Source organism: Dermochelys coriacea, chromosome 2 (genome assembly GCF_009764565.3).
Source record: "Dermochelys coriacea isolate rDerCor1 chromosome 2, rDerCor1.pri.v4, whole genome shotgun sequence".
In the NCBI taxonomy this organism is placed as follows: domain Eukaryota; kingdom Metazoa; phylum Chordata; order Testudines; family Dermochelyidae; genus Dermochelys; species Dermochelys coriacea.
The window spans coordinates 60,574,105-60,601,153 of record NC_050069.1 but is presented as its reverse complement, the minus strand read 5'-3'; the positions used below and the strand labels follow the sequence as shown (position 1 = coordinate 60,601,153).

General features: G+C 39.4%; 1 protein-coding gene across 16 annotated transcripts in view; it reads left to right on the top strand.

Annotated features, from left to right (window-relative positions):
- SULF1 (sulfatase 1) overlaps positions 1 to 25,618 on the top strand; it is a 161,524-nt gene extending 135,906 nt beyond the window's left edge. For 10 of the 16 annotated variants that reach the window (XM_043507742.1, XM_038392999.2, XM_038392996.2 and 7 more), the window contains 8 exons: positions 2,540 to 2,786; positions 5,212 to 5,308; positions 5,397 to 5,491; positions 5,987 to 6,052; positions 6,573 to 6,745; positions 9,360 to 9,502; positions 9,596 to 9,719; positions 23,212 to 25,618. In XM_043507742.1, coding sequence (XP_043363677.1) covers positions 2,540 to 2,786; positions 5,212 to 5,308; positions 5,397 to 5,491; positions 5,987 to 6,052; positions 6,573 to 6,745; positions 9,360 to 9,502; positions 9,596 to 9,719; positions 23,212 to 24,041 — 1,775 coding nt within the window. In that variant the 3' untranslated portion in view covers positions 24,042 to 25,618. Of the gene's footprint in view, positions 1 to 2,539; positions 2,787 to 5,211; positions 5,309 to 5,396; positions 5,492 to 5,986; positions 6,053 to 6,572; positions 6,746 to 9,359; positions 9,503 to 9,595; positions 9,720 to 10,595; positions 10,630 to 23,211 lie in introns of all 16 variants that reach the window. The other 6 variants (XM_043507747.1, XM_043507745.1, XM_043507746.1 and 3 more) reach the window with 1 other exon arrangement.
- The last annotated feature ends 1,431 nt before the right edge of the window (positions 25,619 to 27,049 follow it).

Below are 27,049 nucleotides of genomic sequence, written 5' to 3'. Positions count from 1 at the left end.
CTGGCCATAGTGACAGCTGTGAAGCCCTAGAAAGCCAAGGATTTGTTACAATACAAATCCTTGTCTTTCCAGGCTATCTCTATAGCAATAATTGTTGCAGTCGTTTCCTGCAGCTTATAGGTTGTCTTCCTATGCATGAAAATTATCTTGCCTCATTTTTCACTTCATCCCATCTTTTTTCACTAATAAACAAAGCTGGCAAGAGACTAGAACTGTGATTATTTTCAATTCAGACCTGAGGCTACCTCACATCTTCCCACAGAAAAAACACCTGGGAGGGGCCAGGTCAGGGCAAAATCTCTCTGAGATCCAATTTGTGAAGTTCCCTTCAGCCATCCTCTGTTGGGAGGACTTGGGGTGTAGGGAGACAGAAGGGCACAGGTTTTGAAGTCCGTGCCATTTCTGATTTCTGAGAACCAGGAGCCTTTCTAAAGAGACAGCCAAGCTAGGAGCTGTACTGCAGAGATTGCTTCTATTCTGCTGAGGCCCCTTCGATCAGGAACTGTGCTGGCATTGGCCGCTCAGTAACAGCCATGAAGTGGACGCAGTGGAAGTATTGAGCCGTGAGCTTTATTACGTCCCACCCAGCTATCTGTATGGAAATCTGTGAGCAGAGCAGGCTCTGGCACAACAGAAAGGAGCACCTCTTCATCCCCTATCCCAGCCGAACCTCTTTCTTCAAATCCACTCTGAGTTCCATCCAAGCTGCATACAATCTGAAGGGCCTGGTGATCGTGGTGCACAGTGTAAGGGCAGCTCAAGCCCCAGTTTTTCAGATTTCCTACTGATAAGATTGGAATATTTTCCAAACTGTATATCAGTCATTTGATTAATAAAGATCATGGGAGGAGTTTGTAGTCTTGCAAGGGTTTGTTTCAGTTCACCCTGCAAATCTTTGCCTATTCCTTCACTATAGACTACAGGTTTTTACATCAGAGAGACTTCGTAACTGGTTTTCTCTTCTGAAAGGTGGACATCTTCACTGACTTAGTATGACACTTTTTTAGAGCTGACAGCAGGTATCCACTGAAATAGTTTAGGCGAGGATTATGTCATTTAAAAAAAAATTTAAATGAGGCTCACTATCAATGCTTCCAAAAGATTCTTGCAGAGAGGTTTCATGTCGTTGTCTCCGAGAAACTAATAGAAAGCTTGTGATATGATCTGCAGTATCTGTCAGTCCATACCTTTTCAGAACTCTCTAGGAATCATTTCATCCTATGTTATACTACAAGTTAAATGAGAACTGTTAATGACAATAGTAATTTTACATATAATGTTGCATATCAGACATGGATTTTGAGTGTTGAAATATTTTACCTATTCCATCTCATCCCATAATGTTTGCCAAAATCTCCCCATACAACAACACACTAGTACTGGACTTTTAACATATGTATAATTAAATGCCATTAGAGTTTTGTTACAAAAGATGGTGTCTCTTTCTACCATTTCAAATGTGTTATCTACTGAGTAATAGCAGTGTGCTCAGCACTTATGGAAATTTACAGGAAAAATTTCCCCCATCCCATTGATCTTACAAACTTACTCATGTATGAATTAATACATTGCTCGGTGTGGGTGTGGTTGTGTGAGTTTGGGGAGGCTAGGGGTAGAATGCAGCATGGTGTGATGTAACATATAGGTTTTATCAACATGAGTTTGGGATAGCTACGTTGCTCACAAATGGGGAAAACAGTGAGTTGTGGAGGTCACCCAAGGTTAGTCCAAATAAATTTTTATACCATCATGTATTCCATGTATGCCACGTGTCTAACACTAAAAAACTAACCAAACAAAAATACCTTAACAATGTTTTAGAAGGTATTTAACATGTTATTTGGGAGGGTTTTTTTAATATCTCCATCTTTAAAGCCAGGTGTCTTAGTTACCATGAGTCCATCCATACAGGACTTGCAGCAACCCATAAAAACTTCTGTATATCTATATATTTCTATGTTTAAAGTTGTGACATTTCTAAGTCCAGAGTTTCAAGCCCTTCAGGGGTAGAAATGAGTGCTGGATCCCCATGAGAGTGGGAAAATCTTGTCTAGCTCTGCAATGCAACAAAATATCAGAGCGCCATGATATGCTTATACTTGAAAAGCCATCTCAGCTACATAACTGAATCTTGTCCTTTTAATGTCTAACTTTGAAAGGAAAAAGTGCCACCATCTCTTAAACAAGTTATTTTGGACCCCTGCACCCTGATTCTCAGCGATCGTGAGCTCCCCCACAATTCCCATTGATTTCAGTTGAAGATTTAGTTGCTCAAGATGTCTGAAAATCAGGCCCTGGTTGTATAAGAATACATAAAAATTACGGCACCCAAAGTAAGAGGTCACTTCTTCAAATTTGGACCTGAATTTGTCAAAGATCGTCAAGGAAGTCTTTGCAAAGCCATAAATAGATCTGAGCTCTCCAAGTTCATGTCTTGTTACAAGTCCATCCCTCTTGCCCTTTGAAATTTGCTGCCTGTTTATGAAATCCATTTTTTGTATATCTATAAGCAGGAATATGTTTTCCTCTCCTGTTGCAGAATACAAACCCCGATTTGTTCATACTCGCCAAACTCGGTCCTTGTCTGTGGAATTTGAAGGTGAAATATTTGACATAAACCTGGAGGAGGAGGAACTACAAGTGTCACAGTCCAAAAGTATTAGTAAGCGTCATGACCCTGAAAATGAGGAGGATTCAGAAGATAGTGATGATGGTGAAGAAGAAGAAATGATAGCTGATGGCACCAATGCTGTTGGCCAACCTGATTCTGTCAGAGTGACACACAAGTATGAATGCTTTATATTGTTTTTCTTAAAGTAAAATTTCTCCCACATTTTGCATTTTCTTCTTTATCCTTTTCTTTGTATTTTTCAGTATTTTACAGTTTATATAACACAACACAATAATATAATAAAAGAATGATTTTATAATTTTGCCCTCTCCTACACAGGTCAAGCCAAGGGGATGAGTTGTACGTTTATAAGTGAGGGCAGAATTGGGCCTAGCGATTCCAACTTTCCTAGTTGTGTGTATTAACGTACAGACTTGGCACCAGAGACTCAAATAAAGCAAATTAAACCTATGTACAATTGAGTAGAGATGGACAGCAAATAGTTTTCCCATCCTGCAAGAGTTTTTTGATATTTTAAAAAATTTCCTATCTCAAATCAGAACAAAAAGTGAACATCTCAAAAAATTTTGCAAACCAAAAATCCAAAAAAAAGGACGAGGTCAATCAAAACATTTGAGGGGGAGGGATAGCTCAGTGGTTTGAGCATTGGCCTGGTAAACCCAGGGTTGTGAGTTCAATCCTTGAAGGGGCCATTTAGGGATCTGGGGCAGATATTGGGGATTGGTCCTGCTTTGAGCAAAGTGTTGGAGTAGATGATCTCCTGAGGTCCCTTCCACCCCTGATATTCTATGATCGTTTCATTTAGATAATTTCGTAATAGTTCATTTCAATTTTGACCATCTATATTTTTTAACCTTTTTACTATAAATTAACTAACATTTCCAACCCAGAAAACGAAACATTTTTTCAAAAGTTTTTCAAATCTGGAGATTCATCAGAACTGACTCTTTTCCACAAACAGTTTTGGGTTAAACAAATCAACACTTTCCAATGAAAGAATGTTTTATCAGAAAATTTCCAACCAGTTCTATAATTGACAACTCACTTTCAATGACAGGAGTTGGAGTAGGAGACTCTGTACACCTTTTCAATCTCCAACTCCTATGGGTCTATGACTTTCCATTTTCTTCTGGAGCAGAGGCATAAGGAAGTCAAACTGAAGCAGGGCAGGTGAAGGGTGTGTCCATAGACTCTCAGAAATACACAGTTAAGGAAGTTGTGTGAGAATGTCAGTAAGGGAAACTTTGGGAAAACAGTATGCAGATATTTATCTCTCAGTCTATTCTCAGTTAAAGAGACAAGGTGGGTGAGGTGAATCTTTTATTGGACCAAGAGGGAAAAGCTTTCGAGCTAAGCAGAGCTCTTCTTCAGATCACCTAAAAAAGAGCTCTGTGTAGCTCAAAAGCTTTTCCCTCTCACTAACGGAAATTGGTCCAATAAAAGATATTACCTCACCCACCTTGTCTCTCTCTAACAACCTGGGACCAATACAGTATAGCAACACTAGATATTCTCAGTTAAATCAGTCTTGGCCTTCTCACTGTTGTTTTCTCTTGCTAGAACTGTTATCCTGAATAGCTGTCTTTAATCCATTTATTTTGTTCATAATTACAGATACTTTAGCACGCAACTGTTCACATTGTTTATGACTTGAACTCTCTTCCGTATCACAGCAAATTGATGAGTCATTAATTCATTACTTTGGACAATCGTGTCCCATTCTTACCAATTGTGTGCTCATAGATGGGAATTCATGGTAGTGTGCCAAAATTATGAGGAAAAAACCTACCTCTCTGCAGCTGGTGGCTGTACAAGCAATGACAATTCTGGTTAAAGGGAGATTAAGAATTTGATGGAGTTTTATACTTTGGTTTTGTTTCTGATTGGACTGAGAATCCCCAACATGTTAATGGTGTTGCATCTTAACATAGGAGGCACAGAGCCCATGCCAAGAAGGAGTTTTCTCCATGTTGGAGAGAAAACAGATGGAGGCAATTATTTGGGACTATTAAACCAACACACATCCCTGGCTGCCATTGTTGAGTCTAAATCAGGAGCAGCCAAATCACGGCACCTGAGCCACAGCAGCTCTTTTACAGTTAAAATGCACTCGTGGACACCCCCCCAAGCATCCCTCCCATTCCCCACATACCAGACTGCGGGATGGGGAGCTTGGAGTTTCTGCCTTACAGCGGGGTGGTAGAGCTAGGGGCTTCTGCCCATCATGGAGAGGGGGGTCTAGGGACTTCAGCCCCATGGGAGGCACCTGCCAGGGCTTGGGGTTTATCCCTTAGCTCCATTACCCTGCCACCAGGCAAAAACTTCAAGCCCTGGCAGGTATGCCCAGCTCTTAAACTTCTGAAGACTATAGTCTGCAACTCAGAGGGTCAGTAAGTTTGGCCACCACTGGTCTAGTTTATTACTTATCAGAGGGCAGAGTACAACTGGAAAACTTTATAGGGAGGAGAGGACAGGAAGAGACTTTGGAAGAAAGGGGAAGAGGCGGATGGGCACAAGGAATGCTATTGATCTCTCTCCGCTGTTGTGTTAAATGGTTCCCAATATACTTGCATCTATAGGTGTTTTATTCTTCCAAATGACACCATTCACTGTGAGAGAGAACTCTACCAATCATCCAGAGCCTGGAAGGACCACAAGGCCTACATTGATAAGGAGGTTAGACGGATTTCAAAACTATTCTTAATAAAGATTCTAAACTCTGATGTCATCACAGTGTAACTCTGCATATAAATGTGCTTTGCAGATTGAAGCTCTCCAAGATAAAATTAAGAATTTAAGGGAAGTGAGAGGACACCTAAAAAGAAGAAAACCTGATGAATGTGATTGTAGCAAACAGAGGTAAGAATAATTCACCTGAAGCACTGTTTTCCTTACTGATTTACTTTACTGAAGTCATGAGCTTTTATACAGTGGAAAGATTTAACATTGGCTACTGTAAGTTTAATATCCAGATTGGATTCAAGCTGCAGAGTTTGGATCCAGAACCTGAATTCCTCAAAATTTGGATCCAGGATTTTGCTTTAACCCATTCTACAGGTAGGAGCCATCATGAATGAATTAAGATTCAGATCTGTATTTTAGCATTAGGTGTATTTGGATTCTGGTTATATATTTTAACCCATCTCTATTAATAATGTTGATATAGTATGTGCTCATACAAGTCATTCCTGCTAGTGAAATAAAACAGACTGTACATTCAGCTAAAACAATAACAGTATCTATTTTAAGTGAGAACATAAAACAGATGGTGTACTTCTATTTTGCTTTGACTGCAGAAAATGAATTAAGTTGTATCCAGTCATGAAAAGCTGACATTTTTAATATTATCTGTAGCTATTACAACAAAGAGAAAGGGGTGAAGGCCCGAGAGAAACTGAAGAGCCATCTTCATCCATTCAAGTAAGTGTCGTTTTTCCCTTTGCTATCAGCTGGGCATCGTTTTATTTTGCTTTTTAGTAACTGTGAAATATCAGTGATGAGCCACAGTCCAAAACAGCTGTTGTCTGGGGGTACCAGAAGGTGGCAACTTTTGACTGGCTGCCCAACTTGAACCCTCAGAAGTTCAGGATGGGCACTGGGAAAGTAAAAATAGTGGCACAAATCCCATTGAAATGGATGAAATGAATCATTCTGGGACTGACTGATCTGATGACCTTTCGTTGGGTCCTTTACTTCCTGTACTTGATACAGCATCTATCTGATTTATTTGTGATGAGAGCATCTTCACACAACATTAAGAGATATGGGGTGAGAGGGGAAGAGAGAGAGAGAAAGACCACCCTTAATTAGGCTCCCTATCTGGTACAGGGTTTCAAGCATTCAGCCTTTTAAAAACTCAAACAAACATAATTGTTAAAGCCCTTTTCAAACAAATAGAAATTAGTCTATGTGAACTACAAATTGCTTCCCCTCTGAACAGAGAAGCAGCACAGGAGGTGGATAGCAAACTTCAGCTATTCACAGAGACCCGCAGGAGAAAGAAGGAGAGAAAGGGGAAAAGGCGCCAGAAGAAAGGAGATGAATGCAGCCTTCCTGGACTTACATGTTTTACCCATGATAATAACCACTGGCAGACAGCACCGTTCTGGAACTGTGAGTATTCCTTATCTCCATGTGCAGACTTTAATGAGGTTCATTCTCCTGTCTCATGTGATAAATTCAAGATAGGACAGTCAACGAGGGTGTTATTTTGGAAAGCAGGCACTTACATTCCTGACACAAAATGCACACAAAGAAGTAATTGCCATGTAAAGAAATTGATGAAGAACTTAACTTGTAGTTATTATTTATTTATACTGCAATATAAATATCTAGAGGCCTCAATTAAGATTGTAGAAACACAAAAACACAAAACACAAAAAAGACATGTTCCTGTGCTTTTTTATTACCATCTATTTGGTTTTGTTCCTCTTCTTGTAGATCCAGATGTCTAAATATTTCAGAGGACTTCTAATTATGCTGTTTTATGACCCTGAAAAGAGAAAAAAAAGTTCCATTATTTCCTGTCTATATGCACATTTATTTTACCATCTACCCATATACTACCGCTTGTAAAATTCTAGTAAATGAGTACTTCACTTTAACAGAGTGAAGTAGAGTGAGGATGAATACAGGGGCTCAGATTTTGCTGTCATTTACATCCATGCAACCCTGTTGCTTTGAATAGGAGTTACATGGAGAGTCAATCAGGTCAGAATTTATTCAGCTGAATTTAGTGTTAAGTTCATTGAGAACATAATAATTATCAGACTCAATGAGACAAAACCATAAAATCTGGTATCATGGCTCTGTGAACAAGGGGAGACCCAAAAACTATCATAATCTTCATATTAGTTAATGTTATGCCAAAATTTGGCAGGAGGAAGGAGGATTTTTTCCTCAGCCCTTAGGGATCATCTCCTGACTTGAAGAAAGAGAATGTATTGATAGTCCATGTAATTTTTATCTAAGCTAGTACTATATCAAACATTACATTTAAGGAATCTACAGGACTTCCATTATAAACCATTGTTTTCAGTTGTGTGTGACTGTCTGAAAAACTCTGCCTTGGGGACTGAAATTTTCGAAGTTTGATCATAGTACAGAGGGGATTGTTTATTTGTTCGTTTTTTCTTGAAAGTTTAATCAAAATCCAATCATTCTTTTCCACAATTTTTAGGTGTTTTTTGACATGTATAACTTAGGAATAGCTGTTCTATAGAAGCTGAAAATTGTCAGGTGGCTAGACCTCACTGAGACCTACGGACAGATACTCAGCTGGTAGAAATTGTCGTAGTTGCATTGACACTAAAATTCTGCCCTTAGTCTTCGGACCAGTTTGCTAAAGAAAAATATTGCAAACTGTGGAAATATAAAAATTGGGTTTTACATTTGAAGTGATATTTTGCACATTTGTAATACAAAGCTGCACTGAGAGTTTTGATGGGGTAAGAATTTAGCATAAATTGAGTAATGACTTCTGGTTTTAACCCAAAGTAATTGATTGATCTTTTTTTTTATCTTTTCCTCAGAGACAAAAACAAACAAAATCAAACAAACATTAAAAGCATGGAAACTGAATACAAAAGTTAGTTAATGCTAATTTTAAGGTTTCGATTTTAAACACTCTGAAATCAGGAAAAGATAAACATTAACATTATCATTGTAAACTTAACTCTGACATTGCACATATAGAATATTTTAGGTTAGTAGTTATGCTATTAAATATAATACGATTTAGCCCTCTCATTCTGCTACACCATCATATTTGAGTGCTGGTTCCACTCACCTCAGAGGGCTGTGTGTCAGTGGTGCTGAAAACCTTTTGATGGCCCGTACCAGCTTCTTCCTTGGGGTTTCCTCGATGGTACGCTATCACCTCCATTACTGCTCCTCCAGGGCTTCATTCTTCCTACTAGTGCCACTTCACTCCTGCTTGCTAGTCCTGTCTCTTTCCTTTCTGCCCTCCAGCTCCTTTTGCTTCATAGTGGCCCCCAGCAACTCTTCCAAATCCCTTCCTCCAGTGCCACACTGCAACATCCCATGCCAGCTTCTAGGTACAATCCAAACCCATTTTCACATTTCCATTTCCTCCCCTCTCTTCAGTCTCCATAATGTACCTCCTTCTCTCCTGCCTGCTACATTACCTCTCCCTCTCATCATGTATACTCCCTAACAAATGGAGCTCAAGCCACAACACTGACAACATACAGACAGCTCTCACTAGCTTCTAGAAGAGGGCAGAATAGCACAATGTGGGTGGAATTTTCCATGAAACGTACATCCTATATATTCAATGAGGTTAAGGTTACTTTTAGAACATCAGTGCAAATTTTACCCTGACTTATATACTAAGCAACTCCACTGAATCTCATTCTGCATGAGCAACTGAGGACAAGAACTTTTTTTTTAAACCCTTACATCCAATTCACCCCAGAGAAGTCAGATTTACATCATGTGTCAGTTGGGACAGAATTTGGCCTGTTATCCACAGGATTTCATGTCTCCTGTCATTTAAAACATATATGTATTTTCATATATGTTTTTGTATTTAACTAATTTAGGAAGTTTTTGTGTTTCTGAACAGAATCTAATGGTTTTATTCTTAAAACTAAAGAACTTTTCAGAAAAATAAAGTAAAACGATTAAAATCAATACAAGTTTTACTAACAGAAAAGCAATGTTTATTATTTTATATCTAAAGCTAATTGTTTTCTCCAAATTACAGTGGGGTCTTTTTGTGCTTGTACAAGTTCAAACAACAACACCTACTGGTGTTTGCGAACAATTAATGAGACACACAATTTTCTCTTCTGTGAGTTTGCAACTGGATTCTTGGAATATTTTGATATGAACACTGATCCCTATCAGGTAATCCCATTTCTGTGTTACAAACGCTTCAGCACTAATATTCTGTATGTTTGCACTCTTGTTAACAAATATTTATTTTTTTCTGATGCCCAGATGACAAATACAGTACACACAGTGGAAAGAGGCATTTTGAATCAATTACATATACAGCTAATGGAATTGAGAAGTTGTCAAGGTTACAAGCAGTGCAATCCACGACCTAAGGGACTTGAAACAGGTAAAAAAGAAAAAATCTGAAAGAAGGCACTATTTATGTTTGTTTTTATTAGGGTGTCTTTTGTTTTCTTAATTACTAAGTGGATCAATTACGTCTCTCTCTCTCTCTCTCTCTCTCTCTCTCTGAAAACCTTGCAGTTAATTTTGTATACAGCATTATCAGTACATTGTAGATATGTTTCATTGCAGATATGTAGGGTTACAATAGATGGATATTACAAAGTATTGGGCAGGAAGGTGACCAAGCCATTACACTAAAAAATAATAGAAGAACATGCTAATGCTGTTTAGTTAAACTCTAGATAGCTTTGTAGGACTTTGTTTCCATTCTCTCCTACCGGATTAATTTTGTTAGTCTTTGCTTCCTAATAGCATCCCCACCAAGGAGTGATTAACTGCAAACTCTGCATTGCAACCGCGAATGTATGTTGCAAACTTTTAATGGACAGATGTCCCCGCTGTGTTTAAGGAGAGCAAGATATGAGAAATCCTTTACAAGTGTTCCTGAATTTAAAAAAAATTAAGTGATATTTATACTTCACTTATCTGGAATTTGTTGCACTTCATTTTCGGTGACCTTAAAGTGTGCTTTTACAGGAATATTCTCTTCATATTTTATGCCATTGCTTCTTTATTTTTCTCTCTTTTCTCCCTGAAAATTCTCTTAATTTATAATTTCTAATCTGATTTTTGTGGGATTTTTTCAATTCTTAGAACACATCTTTTAGGAAACTTTTGTTGGACTGCGGCTCTGTCTATATTTAACACAAATACATTTCTTTTTAGGATTAGATGCTGTGCATGGAAACTACATTGTGAATGGTTTTTACAAGTTCTAAATACTAACAAACATTACTCTTGTATTTTCCTATATCAGGAAATAAAGATGGAGGAAGCTATGATCCACACAGGTATCCACACTTTTTTATTCTCCTCAGCAGCTTCTTTCCAAATAATTGCATGATCCAGTCCATTTCAACTAATGTCTGTATCCTGCCATGTTGCAAACAACATAGCTTTTGGTGCATGCATTTTCTAACAATATTCTCCACTGAACTTGGCCATTGGTTATTAGATCTGCCATTCTGCATTTAACTTAGCTCATTGTCACGGCAAGACTTCATGCAGCTCATTTTAATTATTCCATGCCTGTATTTCTTATATGCTTATACTGGAAATCTATGCAAAAAGAACAAAGTGGTGTTTTTTTATTTCAGAAGACTATACAGCTGCTTTGTAAATGTAAAACAAATGTGTTTAAATATAATCTCTGATTTATCTATACTCCAAGGGCCTGAGCAAGCACTCATTGAAGTCAATAGCTATATTCCCACTAACTTCAATGGGCATGTCTGAGGTTGAACTGGGGGGGTTGCTGTAGGTAAGCATACCCCTCCTATGAGTGGGGAAAACAGATTCAGGGAGAGAGCAGAAAAAGGGACAGAGACACTGAGAAAGCTGAAGTCATAACATCACTGTATTGGCATCTGTTGCACTGTCCACTCTACAGGTTAAAGTGTAGAATTAATGGTAGAAAATGATCCAGGATATTTGGGCTTGGTTCTGTTCTCATTTTCCATCAGTTTTACACCTTTTCAGCTTCATTCACTTTGTTGGAATTACTCATCATTTACACCAGAGTAAGTGAGGGTATAATTGGGTCTCAGGAGACTATAGTTGTATAAATGGTCCGTTTTATGGGAAGAGCAAAGAGTGTGTGATCGTTAGCTCTGTGTATCAAACACAGGAGTCAGGAAACAAATAAAATAATGAATATTGATATTTTATAAATCTCTAATTTAAGCAGCTGTTTCCCCGTAGAGCCAAGTTTGTACTTTCCCAATTGTGTAGTTTCATGACTGAGGATATGATGAGCTGTTCTGTGAAACCTCATGTTATTTCACATTTGTGCATTTCTTGCTAAAGCCTGATGGGAAACAGTTATTTACGACAAAGGGAGAATGAGATTCTTGGATTCTGTTAGTTTTATTTAAAAAATAAAACCATCCTTTTTAATCTCTCAGATGAAAGACTTCCTTGCAAGCATTTTTATTGCTACCTTTAACTTTACATCTAACAGAGATGGAATTTTTATGTTGTAGGGCTGCATGAAATAATATGGCACTATATATCATTATATTGCATCTTGTCATAAAGTCTAGTAGTGAAATCATTCTAACCGCTCACCAAGTCATTTAAAATGATTCTATTGGGAACAGTAATAGGTGTAGCACAATATAAATAATACTGACCTGTAAAGCGCAGGTCCAGACAGAGATTCCCAAACGTCAAAGGGTTTTGTGTCCAAAGTTTTTGTTCAGACCCTTCAGACCCTGTGAATATGTGACATTTATAAAAGAAATCTTAACCATTTCTTAGTAATCTTTGAAAGGAATCTCCGAGAGGAATCTATTCTTCATGTACCAAAACAGTGCAGAATTAAAAAGGATGTAGCTCCATGCTGTTGTGAGTCTCTTAAAATATTGCTTGGGTATTATGTGGGCCTGCTTAGTAGCTCAACTTAGATGTATTGATTATTTAAATACTTTAGTTCAGAATTTAACACACAACTAAATGTATTGATTTACGACCAGTACAACCATATTAGCTGTGTTGTGGCCGCAGGCACATATGTCCACACAGAACACCGTACAGTTTGTTTAATGCCTATGTAGAGAATGAACACTGTATGCCCATTTCTACCCTTGGATGCATTCAGGAAGCACCTATTATGGGACCTCTGTGCCACACGTGCATTGAAGGGCAGATCTTGACTCTACATAAATAGCTGCCCAGAGTAACCCATGAGCTATACACACAGGCTGAGACTTTCCAAGCTGCTTTGGGATTTTGATGTCCATTTGCCATTATTCTTAATGGGATGTGAGTATCCAAATTCCTTAGGAAGCTTCAAGGAATCTCAGCCATGAATAACAGCTTGAGTAATGTTTGAGAAGAGAATCCCAACATGTGTGTTTATGTATCTAGCCTTAGCATCATTTTCTACATTGGTTCTTATTCTGTTTATCTGATAAAATGCAAAATACTTTTAAAACAAAAGCACTTCCTTATTAATCTTATACAATTTTTCCCTATTTTCCTTCTCTGTGTTTATTTTTAACAAGATTTGATTTATTGCAGGGGAAAACATTTTTCTTTTTTTCCTTTATACTTTTATCTCAATTTATGAAACCTCTCAAGTTCATTCTTGAGTTGTGGGTTTACAGTGCCTGAAATAAGTCACTTACCAATCAGTATGCCCTCAATTCTAGGAAATGGGAATATTGCATTCCCTGTTGGTTAAACTGCACTATAAGTTGTTCTGTTTTTCTTATATATTACAAAAAGTTGCACTTCCTGGCTGCTGTTAAACAGCTTCTGCTGCCATCATGGCCCTGAAATGAGACTTGTTTGGCTAGTTGGCAATGGGATTTTCAGTATATCAATTTGTTTCTCTATATATCATGCAGAATAGTATGTCATTTGGCAATTAGATCCCTGATGAAATGACAGTTGTGCTACTATAACAGCATAACAGCAAAATTGTAATTATTGTAGTCTCTGTACTTAAGTTGATGCATTGGAGAGTTCTAAGGGTAACTTTTATTAATGGTGCATCCCTCTTATTACCTCATCTAGCCTCTTTTCCCCACAAGAAAGTCTACAGAATGTTGATGGGAAAATAGATCTCTGTGTTTACAATGTTGCAATTTTGTAGGCCTATAAGTTCTCAGTGAGCTTTTCATTATTGGGTTTTGTTTCTTATCCTTTTTCAGAAATCCACATTTAACCAGCAGGATGATGTTCTCATAATCATATCTGTTAATACATTAATGAATCAAGAGAGACTTTGCTGGCCTAGTTTCAGTAGCCGGTGAAGTGGGGTATAATGTGGGATATGAACAAAACTGATACACTATATGGTGTGAGTTGGGAGAGTGAGGTACAGATTTGCCGACAATGGATGTTTTTTGCCTTGAGCTATTCTAGGGATTAAATTCATGCCCCAAGCACAAAGTCTGGTTTCTATGGTTTTGTCTGGAGGATTCTGAAGGGAATAGGAGGATACATTTCCACTTATAGGTGGGAAGTGTGGCTATTGCACACAGCTGTGAGTTATTGGCTTTACTGAAGGTTAGTGACCCACCCGCAACAGTGAAAATGTCTGGTAAGTCTCCACTGAGGATGATACACATTGGAACCAATGATACAGCATCACATGGAACTGCACAGATTATAGAAGACCTCAAGCATCGTGGAAGAGAGTGAAAGAAAAGGAAAGTCCAAGTGGTCTTCCCAGACATCATATCAGTCCAATAAGTGAGAGAAGGCAGAAAATACTGGAGGTGAACTGTTGACTGCATGACCGATGTGAGGCTGAAGTTTTGGTTTTGTTGAACACTGGACCACATTTCAGTTGGAGAGGTGGTTGTACAAACAGGAAGTCTTAAATCTCACAGGTAGGGGCTAACCTTCTTGTTTGGAGACTAACTGGAGCAAATAGTTGGGCATTGAACTACCAATGCACTGAGAGGGTGCCAAGGAGGCAAATTCAGTACAAAACCAAAACTCAGAATGTCATGAACAAAATGAACTAATGTGGCAAAGAATGTCAAGAGAATTTTTCAATTACTTATGTACCAAAAGTAGGAGTCTGTGTAACAAGTAAGGGGAATTAGAAACTCTCATTGATGAGGAAAAAAAAATTTAATTGGAATTACTGAAACCTGGTAGGACAGTTCATGTAATTGGTTATAACCTGTTCAGGAGGATTAGAATGGGTATTGAGGGTGGAGCGGTGGCACGCTACATAAAAAACACAACTACCTGTTTTATGCATCCGATGAAGTGAGCTGTAGCTCACGAAAGCTTATGCTCAAATAAATTTGTTAGTCTCTAAGGTGCCACAAGTCCTCCTTTTCTTTTTACCTGTTTTAGAGTTATTGATAACTCAGACCCACAGGACCTAGAATGCATTCAGATCATTATGCTATTAACAAAGCCCAGGGCAGGGTGTGGTGGGGGTCTGCTACAGACTGCCAAATCCAACCAGAGAACAAGATGAGTTACACCTTACCGACAGATGCTTAATGTGTTGACAGAAATAGTGCTATTCTTGGGGTGATCAATTTGGGAAACATATTCTGGAGGTCTCATGAAGCCACTAATAAAACATCACTCCAGTTATTAAAAATTATAAATAATTTTATAACACAAAAGGTATTGCATTCAACATGAGGTAACTCTATTTTCATCCTCTTTATGACAGATGAAGATAAATTAATCACTAGACTGGATGATGGAGATTGCCTAAGGACTAGTGCTCATGGCCTGATTACATTTAATATGGGCAAAAAGTCCCAACCAGTCATATATATATACTTGGTGCTCAAGAGGACTAATCTCCCCAGCTAAGAAAAATTATGAGTGAAATTGATTGGGAGAAAAAAAATTAGGCAGAAAAATGTGAATGTAAATTGGGAGTTCTTGAAGAAGAGTTTTAGATGGACAAACAACCATACTTCCACATTCAAGAAAGGACAGCTTTGGTTAAAAGTCCATCCCGATTCAGTGTTGAAGTGGAGGCAGCAATTATAAATTAAAAAACAAACAATGTATGATATAAGGAAAAGGGGAAATAACACTCAATATATATTAGAAGTTATGAAAATTGATAAGGGAAGCTAAAGACTTCAGGGAAAAATCCATGACTAGCAGGGCTAAGGACTAGAGTTGGGAAATTTTTAAGAATATTAGGAACTAAAGAAATCCTACCAATGGCATGGGAGTATAGGCACATTACTAGATGGAGATGGTAAATTTTTAATAATAATGCAGAGAGTATTCAATAAATATTTCTGTTTGGCATTTGGAATGAAGCAGTATGATGTATTCAAATCACATGAGGCTGATTAACTATTTTCTAGCTTGTCAGCAGGCCCTAATAACTTGAACCCAAGAGTCCAAAAAGAATTGGCTTTAGAGATCTTTGGACAGCTCATGTTATTTTTTAATAATTTTTGAAATACCAGGGACATTCCACAAGACGGGAAGGGTGGTAATGTTGTTCCAATGTTCGAAAAGTGCAAGTGGTATGGTTTGGGTAACTGTAGGCAAGTTAGCCTGACCGCAATCCCAGTCAGATAATGGAAAAGCTGATATTGAATTTAATTGCTAAAGAATAGGAATATAATTAATTCCAGTCAACATGGTTTTATGAAAAATAGATTTTGTTGAACAAAGATTCTTTGATGACATTGCCAGTTTGGTTGATAAAGAATTTAGGCATAAATTGGAACAAACTGCCAAGGGAAATGGTATATTCCCTATCTATGTATGTCTTTAAATCACGAGTGAATGTCATTCTAGAAGATATATTTTAGTCAAGCACATATGGTTACTGGGCTTAATACAGGGTAACTGTGTGCTATGCTGGAGATGAGATTGGTTGATCTGAAGTGGGTCTGGGGACATTCCATAGCAAATTGCACAAGAACAAAGCTTTGTGTTAGAGTAGTATGTCCCAACTCCTTCAGAACAATCTGGTCACAAGGGTGGGTCACGTGGGGGACCTGAGACTTATTTTGTCATGTACAACCAGTCAAAACCCAATTTCTTATTTTATTTAATTAATGAATAATGAAGTGCTTAGTCATTTAAATTTTATCACATTCAATACATTAATTTGATGGAATTTATAAAAATTGAATCTTACATTGATATATTTTTAAATAATTTTGGTCTTTGAATAAGGAACAGGGAACCATCCATGAGGAGTTGGCACCACGAATAACATACCAACTTTAGCCTTGTGAATAACAGAGAGGGCAAGTTAAAGTAGAAGAAATAAATTGACTAAGGATCCATTAGTGGCATGGAGGATCCAATGTGGATTAAAACTATTAAGTAAAATTACTTGATTATATATGTTGTCATAATGAATTTCTAAAATGTTATCTAGTCCATCCCACCCACAGTGTGGTAGGATCAAAGTTTCTGTAAGCCATCTTCAGTCATTCATTACTAAATTTTGTTTAGAACTTGCCAGTGAGGACATTTCCATTGCTTTCCTTGGAAGAATTTTCCATTGTCTGTTTTATCTTTTTCTGTATTCTTTCTTCTGGGCTAAACCACTCAGATGAATAGAGCCCTTTTAGCAAATATAATGAGTTTAAGGTTCCCATCAATAAGGGATGTTACATGTTATAAAACAAATTTCATTCTACTTTACACTCACTTTGGGTAATACATTTTACAGCATATATTTTGGGGACTTTGATCACATTAAATCCTTTCAGAGAGAGGTTTCCTTAATGTTTTGTCTTTTTTTTTCTTGGATGAGCTAACATAAAATCCAGCTGACTTGCTGTTTATGGACTTGTGATGACACTCCTTTCCCAGGCAAGATTCTGAGGATGTTCATGGTTTTCTGCCAAAAAGTGCAGCATCAGACCTGTATTACTGGCTAAAGCATCCTCTTAGACCAGATATACACTATAAATTTACATCAGTGTAACTACATTACTCAGGGTGTGTGAAAAATCCACACCACTGTGTGACACAATTATACCAACCTAACCCCTGACTTGGCAGTGCTATATCAACAGGAGGGCTTCTCCCATCAACATTTAAAAAACAAACCAAAAAAAAGAGACATTGCAATATAGATTTTAAATTTAAAAAAAAAAATTAAATTGCTGCACCACTAAAATTATATGCTGCATACTTTTTCACAAAATGAGTTACTGGTTTAAAATTGCTTAGTCTTATAACTGAATTCACCTGAAGAGCTTTTACAAAGCCTTTTCATCTGTCCTTTTCCCTTTTCATTTGCCCTTATCAACTGAGATTCATGCTTACAAAATAAAATTTTAAAAAATCCCTTATAACTTACCTTGGCAGAATTCTATTTTTTTTAATAATATGGATGAATAATATTGATGTTTATGGATTTTTTAAAATTTTATATATTCATAGTTGAGGGAAATTATGGGGGGAGGGGGTACAACCCAATAATTATTTAAAGACCATGTCTTTGATATTCAAAAAGGTAAAGCTTTATAACAAAGCACAAACTGTCAACATCACATATCAAAATATACAAAGCAAATATCCTTGAATCAATCTCTAATAAGGTCTCAAGCAGTACTTTTGTTACATTGCTTCTCTGTGAATTTTTATTAGTATTTTTTTCATCAGTTTGTGTGTGTGTGTGTGTGTGTGTGTGTGTGTGTGGTGAAATGGACATTTATGGATTTTTTTAAAAAATCGCATCCTTCCAAGCATATCTATAACTACTGTTTATTAAAGAGAATTTCCTCTTAGAATCATAGAATCATAGAATATCAGGGTTGGAAGGGACCCCAGAAGGTCATCTAGTCCAACCCCCTGCTCAAAGCAGGACCAAGTCCCAGTTAAATCATCCCAGCTAGGGCTTTGTCAAGCCTGACCTTAAAAACCTCTAAGGAAGGAGATTCTACCACCTCCCTAGGTAACGCATTCCAGTGTTTCACCACCCTCTTAGTGAAAAAGTTTTTCCTAATATCCAATCTAAACCTCCCCCATTGCAACTTGAGACCATTACTCCTCGTTCTGTCATCTGCTACCATTGAGAACAGTCTAGAGCCATCCTCTTTGAAACCCCCTTTCAGGTAGTTGAAAGCAGCTATCAAATCCCCCCTCATTCTTCTCTTCTGCAGACTAAACAATCCCAGCTCCCTCAGCCTCTCCTCATAAGTCATGTGCTCTAGACCCCTAATCATTTTCGTTGCCCTTCGTTGTACTCTTTCCAATTTATCCACATCCTTCCTGTAGTGTGGGGCCCAAAACTGGACACAGTACTCCAGATGAGGCCTCACCAGTGTCGAATAGAGGGGAACGATCACGTCCCTCGATCTGCTCGCTATGCCCCTACTTATACAACCCAAAATGCCATTGGCCTTCTTGGCAACAAGGGCACACTGCTGACTCATATCCAGCTTCTCGTCCACTGTCACCCCTAGGTCCTTTTCCGCAGAACTGCTGCCGAGCCATTCGGTTCCTAGTCTGTAGCGGTGCATTGGATTCTTCCATCCTAAGTGCAGGACCCTGCATTTATCCTTATTGAACCTCATTAGATTTCTTTTGGCCCAATCCTCCAATTTGTCTAGGTCCATCTGTATCCTATCCCTCCCCTCCAGCGTATCTACCACTCCTCCCAGTTTAGTATCATCCGCAAATTTGCTGAGAGTGCAATCCACACCATCCTCCAGATCATTTATGAAGATATTGAACAAAACGGGCCCCAGGACCGACCCCTGGGGCACTCCACTTGACACCGGCTGCCAACTAGACATGGAGCCATTGATCACTACCCGTTGAGCCCGACAATCTAGCCAGCTTTCTACCCACCTTATAGTGCATTCATCCAGCCCATACTTCCTTAACTTGCTGACAAGAATGCTGTGGGAGACCGTGTCAAAAGCTTTGCTAAAGTCAAGAAACAATACATCCACTGCTTTCCCTTCATCCACAGAACCAGTAATCTCATCATAAAAGGCGATTAGATTAGTCAGGCATGACCTTCCCTTGGTGAATCCATGCTGACTGTTCCTGATCACTTTCCTCTCCTCTAAGTGCTTCAGGATTGATTCTTTGAGGACCTGCTCCATGATTTTTCCAGGGACTGAGGTGAGGCTGACCGGCCTGTAGTTCCCAGGATCCTCCTTCTTCCCTTTTTTAAAGATGGGCACTACATTAGCCTTTTTCCAGTCATCCGGGACTTCCCCCGTTCGCCACGAGTTTTCAAAGATAATGGCCAAGGGCTCTGCAATCACAGCCGCCAATTCCTTCAGCACTCTCGGATGCAATTCGTCCGGCCCCATGGACTTGTGCACGTCCAGCTTTTCTAAATAGTCCCTAACCACCTCTATCTCTACAGAGGGCTGGCCATCTCTTCCCCATTTTGTGTTGCCCAGCACAGCAGTCTGGGAGCTGACCTTGTTAGTGAAAACAGAGGCAAAAAAAGCATTGAGTACATTAGCTTTTTCCACATCCTCTGTCACTAGCTTGCCTCCCTCATTCAGTAAGGGGCCCACACTTTCCTTGGCTTTCTTCTTGTTGCCAACATACCTGAAGAAACCCTTCTTGTTACTCTTGACATCTCTTGCTAGCTGCAGCTCCAGGTGCGATTTGGCCCTCCTGATATCTTTCCTACATGCCCGAGCAATATTTTTATACTCTTCCCTGGTCATATGTCCAAGCTTCCACTTCTTGTAAGCTTCTTTTTTATGTTTAAGATCCGCTAGGATTTCACCATTAAGCCAAGCTGGTCGCCTGCCATATTTACTATTCTTTCGACTCATCGGGATGGTTTGTCCCTGTAACCTCAACAGGGATTCCTTGAAATACAGCCAGCTCTCCTGGACTCCCTTCCCTTTCATGTTAGTCCCCCAGGGGATCCTGGCCATCTGTTCCCTGAGGGAGTCAAAGTCTGCTTTCTTGAAGTCCAGGGTCCGTATCCTGCTGCTTACCTTTCTTCCCTGCGTCAGGATCCTGAACTCAACCAACTCGTGGTCACTGCCTCCCAGATTCCCATCCACTTTTGCTTCCCCCACTAATTCTACCCGGTTTGTGAGCAGCAGGTCAAGAAAAGCGCTCCCCCTAGTTGGCTCCCCTAGCACTTGCACCAGGAAATTGTCCCCTACGCTTTCCAAAAACTTCCTGGATTGTCTATGCACCGCTGTATTGCTCTCCCAGCAGATATCAGGAAAATTAAAGTCACCCATGAGAATCAGGGCATGCGATCTAGTAGCTTCCGTGAGTTGCCGGAAGAAAGCCTCATCCACCTCATCCCCCTGGTCCGGTGGTCTATAGCAGACTCCCACCATGACATCACTCTTGTTGCACACACTTCTAAACTTAATCCAGAGACACTCAGGTTTTTCCACAGTTTCGTACCGGAGCTCTGAGCAGTCATACTGCTCCCTTACATACAGTGCTACTCCCCCACCTTTTCTGCCCTGCCTGTCCTTCCTGAACAGTTTATAACCATCCATGACTGTACTCCAGTCATGTGAGTTATCCCACCAAGTCTCTGTTATTCCAATCACGTCATAATTCCTTGACATCACCAGGACCTCCAGTTCTCCCTGCTTGTTTCCAAGGCTTTGTGCATTTGTATATAAGCACTTGAGATAACCTGTTGATCGCCCCTCATTCCCAGTATGAGGCAGGAGCCCTCCCCTCACAGACCTTCCTGCCTGTGCTTCCTCCCGGTATCCCGCTTTCCCACTTACCTCAGGGCTTTGGTCTCCTCCCCCGGTGAACCTAGTTTAAAGCCCTCCTCACTAGGTTAGCCAGCCTGCTGGCAAAGATGTTCTTCCCTCTCTTCGTAAGATGGAGCCCGTCTCTGCCCAGCACTCCTCCTTCATGGAACACCATCCCATGGTCAAAGAATCCAAAGCCTTCTCTCCGACACCACCTGCGTAGCCATTCGTTGACCTCCACGATTCGACGGTCCCTACCCAGGCCTTTTCCTTCCACGGGGAGGATGGACGAGAACACCACTTGCGCCTCCAACTCCTTTATCCTTCTTCCCAGAGCCACATAGTCCGCAGTGATCCGCTCAAGGTCATTCTTGGCAGTATCATTGGTGCCCACGTGGAGAAGCAGGAAGGGGTAGCGATCCGAGGGCTTGATGAGTCTCGGCAGTCTCTCCGTCACATCACGAATCTTAGCCCCTGGCAAGCAGCAGACTTCTCGGTTTTCCCGGTCAGGGCGGCAGATAGATGACTCAGTCCCCCGGAGGAGAGAGTCCCCGACCACCACCACCCGCCTTCTCCTCTTGGGAGTGGTGGTCGTGGAACCTCCAACCTCAGGACATCGCATCTCATGCCTCCCAACCAGCGGAGTCTCCTTCCGCTTTCTCCCCTCAGACATATCATCTGGTCCACTCTCCGCATTGGTACCTGTGGAGAGAACATGAAAGCGGTTAGTTACCTGTGTCTGTGTTACTGGAACCCGGACATTCCGCTTACCTCTTCTGGAGGTCACATGTTGCCAAGCTTCTTCAGTGGCCTCTTGGCTCCTCTGTGCAACCTGCTCTATATCTTTAGAGCTTTGTGCCCCTAGAAGGCTATCCTGAGTTTGGTCCAGAAAATCCTCAGTCTCTCGTATACAACGCAGGGTCGTTACCTGTTGCTCCAGACCTTCAATCTTCTCTTCCAATATGGAGACCAGCTTGCACTTTGTACAGACAAAGTCGCTTCTGTCCTGTGGAAGAAAGACAAACATGGCACATCCAGTGCAGGTCACAACAGCTGAATTCCCCCCTTCCATATCACCTACCTACTACGGAGCTTCCTCAGAGACGTTGGCAAGATGTAAGCCTCACTGGGCTCACTCCAGGCGAACTCCCAGGCAAACTCCTGTTGTGAGCTGCTCTGCTGTCCCCGCTGCTCCGCTGGTTCGCTGCCGCTCAGCTGGTTCGCGAGGCTCCGGCTATTTTTAAACAGCCAGGCTTCCCTGACGCAAACACACAGACACCCTAATGCCCGCCCCCTGCAGGCTAGCAGCCAATCAGACACTCACTCAGGCTCCCTCCCAGCAAACACACGCTCGGATACTTCCTCAGCAAGCAAACACACACACTCGGATACTTACCAGTCCCAGGCAAACTCCTGCTGTGTGTCTTGTGTATCTGAAGGAAGAATTCAGCCAATCAGTTTGAATTTGTAGCTCTTACAAGATGCACCAAGAAAAGGAGTACTTGTGGCACCTTAGAGACTAACAAATTTATTAGAGCATAAGCTTTCGTGAGCTACAGCTCACTTCATCGGATGCACGAAAGCTTATGCTCTAATAAATTTGTTAGTCTCTAAGGTGCCACAAGTACTCCTTTTCTTTTTGCGAATACAGACTAACACGGCTGCTACTCTGAAACCTGTGAAGATGCACCAAATATCCATGCATCAAATTCCCATTCACTTCATGGAAGAGCTACTCGCTGAGGGCTTGCAGGATTGACCTACCATTTATATTTTATTGTTGCTTTGTTTATTAGCCATTCCAGTGTGGATAATTTTTTTAAAGGACTCGTGACAGTTGTGAAAGACCAATGGATTGCTTGTATATTGGAGCAATTTCTCTGTCTCTATCTGTAGTATCTGGGGGCTAGATTTGGCCTTGGCTATATGCATAAAGTTCCCTCTGGACCAGAGTCTGTTCTTAGTTACACCCATGCTCTCCTACTGACTTCACTGTGGTTACAAGGGAGTAGCTGAAGGTAGAATGTGTATCTTTCTGCTCAGCAGGAGTCATGTGCACACATGAGATCAGAACTTAGCCTTTAGGGCTGAGTTACTGATATGATGGAAAATGCGGAGTGCAATCCTCATTAGCCAAGTATGTTACGAATGGTTACTGCTTTTAAATAATAAAGAAAAGTACATGAAAGCTTTACATGCTTTTCTAAGGTGGTGGTTCCCATCAGACCTTTTTCTTTCTTTTAACAGGGGACAATTATGGGATGGATGGGAAGGCTAATCTGCCAAATTTCACTGAGGACATCGACTGGCAAGGACTGGAAGATTTATACAGTGTGAATGAAAGTTTGTACGAATACAGATACAACTATAGACTTAGTCTGGATGACTGGACTAATTACTTGAAGGATCTAGATAGAATGTTTGCACTGCTGAACAGTTACTCTGAGCAAAATAAAACAGACAAAACTAAAACCGCTCGAAACAATGGGTACTTGGATGAATCACCTCTACCATTTACCTGGGGAGGACTGACCTCTGCCGAATCAGACAAAGACTCAAGTGGTCTGATTGCAGAAGAGTTGCAGCCTATCGTGCCAACTGACTCGGCAACCCTAGCTTTGAGCACTGTAATTTTAAATCAAGTGAGGAAACTTGAATTAAATAATGATATTCCTGAGAAAAGGAGTTTGAATTCTGCACACTGGAGAAATCATCAAGCTGAAAAGTGGTTGGAGGGTAAAGAGTTAGACAATTTTGAAATGCATTTAAGTGGAAATGGTTTGACAGAGCTGGAGTCCCGGCATAGCTTCATTCTACAGACAGTTAGCATTCTTCAGAAAGACTCTCACCAGGACAGTGACCCAGTGGAGCATATTTTTGAAGATCAGATATACCTTCCTGTGAGTTCTGATGAACTCACTGTTCATCAAGCTGTAAATGTCTCAATCAGGGATCCATCTATTAGGGCTCAGAAAATGGAGACTATGTTGGAAAAGATGGAACATAACTTTGAAGGAGAGACTTCAAAAATCCTAAATGTAGAAGGCAGTGCCTCATCTCCACTCTCCTTGCATTAGATCAAATTGTAAACCATATATGGCTTGCTTTATTTTTGATCAGTAAACTAGTAATGGTAATCATGACAACTGACATTCCATGTTTATTGCAGATACATTTTGCAGCTGAATTGAGCCCAATGCTCTCTCTCTATGTGTGTGTGTGTGTGTGTGTGTTTATTTCATGTATACACATACACATACTTTCGCACTAATTTTCCATAATTGAGAAACTAGGTTCCCACAGTATTAAAAAAGAAACAGTGTTAACTTTATAGTGCAATGATGCACACATTTCCTACACTAGTAATGAATTCCTTAGAGTTACTTTTTCTGTCTCCAAAAGGTCCCATATATAAAAGTCCACACATGCTATCTGCATAATGTATTTTTGATAAATTATTTTTAACCACTGGAATTTCATGTCACACTTTTGAGTAAAATGATATTGCACTTTTGTAATCTGTCTCCAAGACCATTTATTAATCTGATCATTTACATGTTCTTAGTTTGCTCATTGTTTCATGTAATTGTGAAATAATAAAATGGGTTGACAAGAAAGAGATATCGCATGGATTGTGAAAACAGATTGGTCAAATATTATTTTAGCAGAAACTATTGCATGTTTTGTTGCCTTGACTTTCAGAAATTTATTTTCAGAAGGTATAGCTAATGAATGCTCACTGTATGAGGATTCTTTTTTAAATTGGCTTGTTTCCCTACATATTGATACCATCAGTATTAAAAATCCATGATTTTTTCTAGATTTTTTTGCTGATATCCTTACAAAGGTTTCTATGAGTAGAATATGCTTTGTCACCCTTTTTGGTTTATTAGTCTGGACAATATCTTGATGTTTTCAGAAATTATTGTGACTTTAAAATATTTTTAAAGGCATTAGAGGGAATGGTAAAATCATATTAGAGTTACATATGTTAAATACAAAAGGCACATGAGGTCAGAATAGTAGGCTAGACCTCTTTTGTTGTTGTAATGTGTTCTAAAGGTTTTTTCCCTGGATTTTACCAAACATTTAATATTTTTAAAGAATAATACAAAATTGACTTTGAAAATCTGTACTGTTGGTAACTTAATATCTTTCTTAGTTTTTTTTTACATAAGTAGCAAATAAATAAAATAAAAAGAATCACCTCATACAGATGTATTTCCACCATTTCCAATTCACACTAAAGTTCCTTTTGTTATATGTTATTTAGCTTAGTGGGCTTTTTAGTCTATTGCAAGCACTGCAGGTTAAAATTTTGTTCTTTTGCTTTAAGTGTTTAAGTTGAACTATTTTAAAAGCAGATTCTTTTAGTAGGATTTTAATAATTTTAAGAAGCAGTCTTTGTGATGAACTCTGTGACTATGTTAAAATTAACTAGCAGTGTATCTGATGTATGTGCCATGGGCTGAATGACAGAACAAACGTATTTATGGTCATGAATGATGCTATTTGTAAATAGATTTCAAGTTATTAGGATAAAAACTGTGTTTTTTTTAAATCTTGTACAATATTTCTGTGATACTTTTATAGAACAATTCTGGCTTCAGGGAAGTCTAGAAGCAATATTTCTTGAAATAAAAGGTGTTCTACTCTACCTGCTTCAGAGAAGTCCACATAATCACATTTTCATAGTAAATTTACCTTTTTAAAATAATTCTAATTTAATTACATGTAATGTCTTAAGAATCCAGCCACAAATGGAGAAAAAGCTTAGAAAATATAAAAAGAAAAGGAGGACTTGTGGTACCTTAGAGACTAACAAATTTATTTGAGCATAAGCTTTCATGAGCTACAGCTCACTTCATCGGATGCATTCAGTGGAAAATACAGTGGGGAGATTTATATACACATATAAATAAGCAGCATGGACCACATCATGCCATCGTGAAGAAGGAGTTTTGCTGGTAGCCTCAAATGACATTTCTCCAGTTATGAGGGTGGACCTATCTTTTATAGGAGCTTAGTTAAGCTACTGTTGATCAACCAGTAGATGTCACTCTAGAGCAGTACACGTTCACTCCTGCCAGAGAGTAGATTGCTCAGCATACCATGCTGGAGTGCTCTCAGCCTTTCCCAAGATCATCCCATCTTACTGATTTTTAAAGTAGTAACCATGCCCTTGATAGTGCCAGATAGTAGAAATCTATTGAAGATCACTTTATCCAGGACAGTTTTATTAAAGGTTCAGACCTTAGTAACATACAAGGGATCCATATGGAATATTTTTTCTATTCTTTATATTTATTTTAAAAGTTAAACTGCCAGACTCTTACTTTGCAATTGAAATGGAAAGTGACCAATGTATATTGACTCCATCATTTCCTGCTGCCTCTGTGCAATTAAAAAAATTATTTAATTTGCTTCCACCGTGTGCAGGTGAGGCTGAATCTACTTACTACACTTGAGGCACGATTCTGCTCCCCTTGCTCGCTTTCAGTAGCACCTGAATTTGTGAGTTCTCTTGGAAATCACTGGGAATAAGGTACTTCTCAAGGGTGACAGAATCAAGCCCTGAATCAACAAGAATTAACGGAAATGTTGTTTTGGGCCATTTAGCAAACACCAAACAAAGGGGCACTGTCATATAAAGGAGCCAAGTTCCAGCAGCATTTGAAGAATTTTTATCCCTTTTGTGGAAGTTCCTCCAGTGTGAGGGCTCAGTTCTGAAGCTGGTGAGGGGAAACACAATTTGCACAGCATACTGCTCTTTTTCTGATCTGGAAGTTCTGCGTGGGTCAGTCTGACTCTGAACAGGATTTCCATACATGTATTGCCAACTAGTGACAATCGTCACTTATATCTGTGCTTATATGTAGGCCTATATTGGTGGGGTTTCCTCTTTATTTTTTAATTTGTGCTCTAATATCCCTGAAAGCAAAGCCTTTTGTGTTCAGGAATAGTCAACTGTTTCCCCCTTAAAACAGCTAAGTAGTCCAAAGTTTCACAGTTTAGTGGGCATTACCCTCATAACCAGACAGAAGATGTATGTAGAGCTAGCTGATCATAACGTTCAGGCTAAATT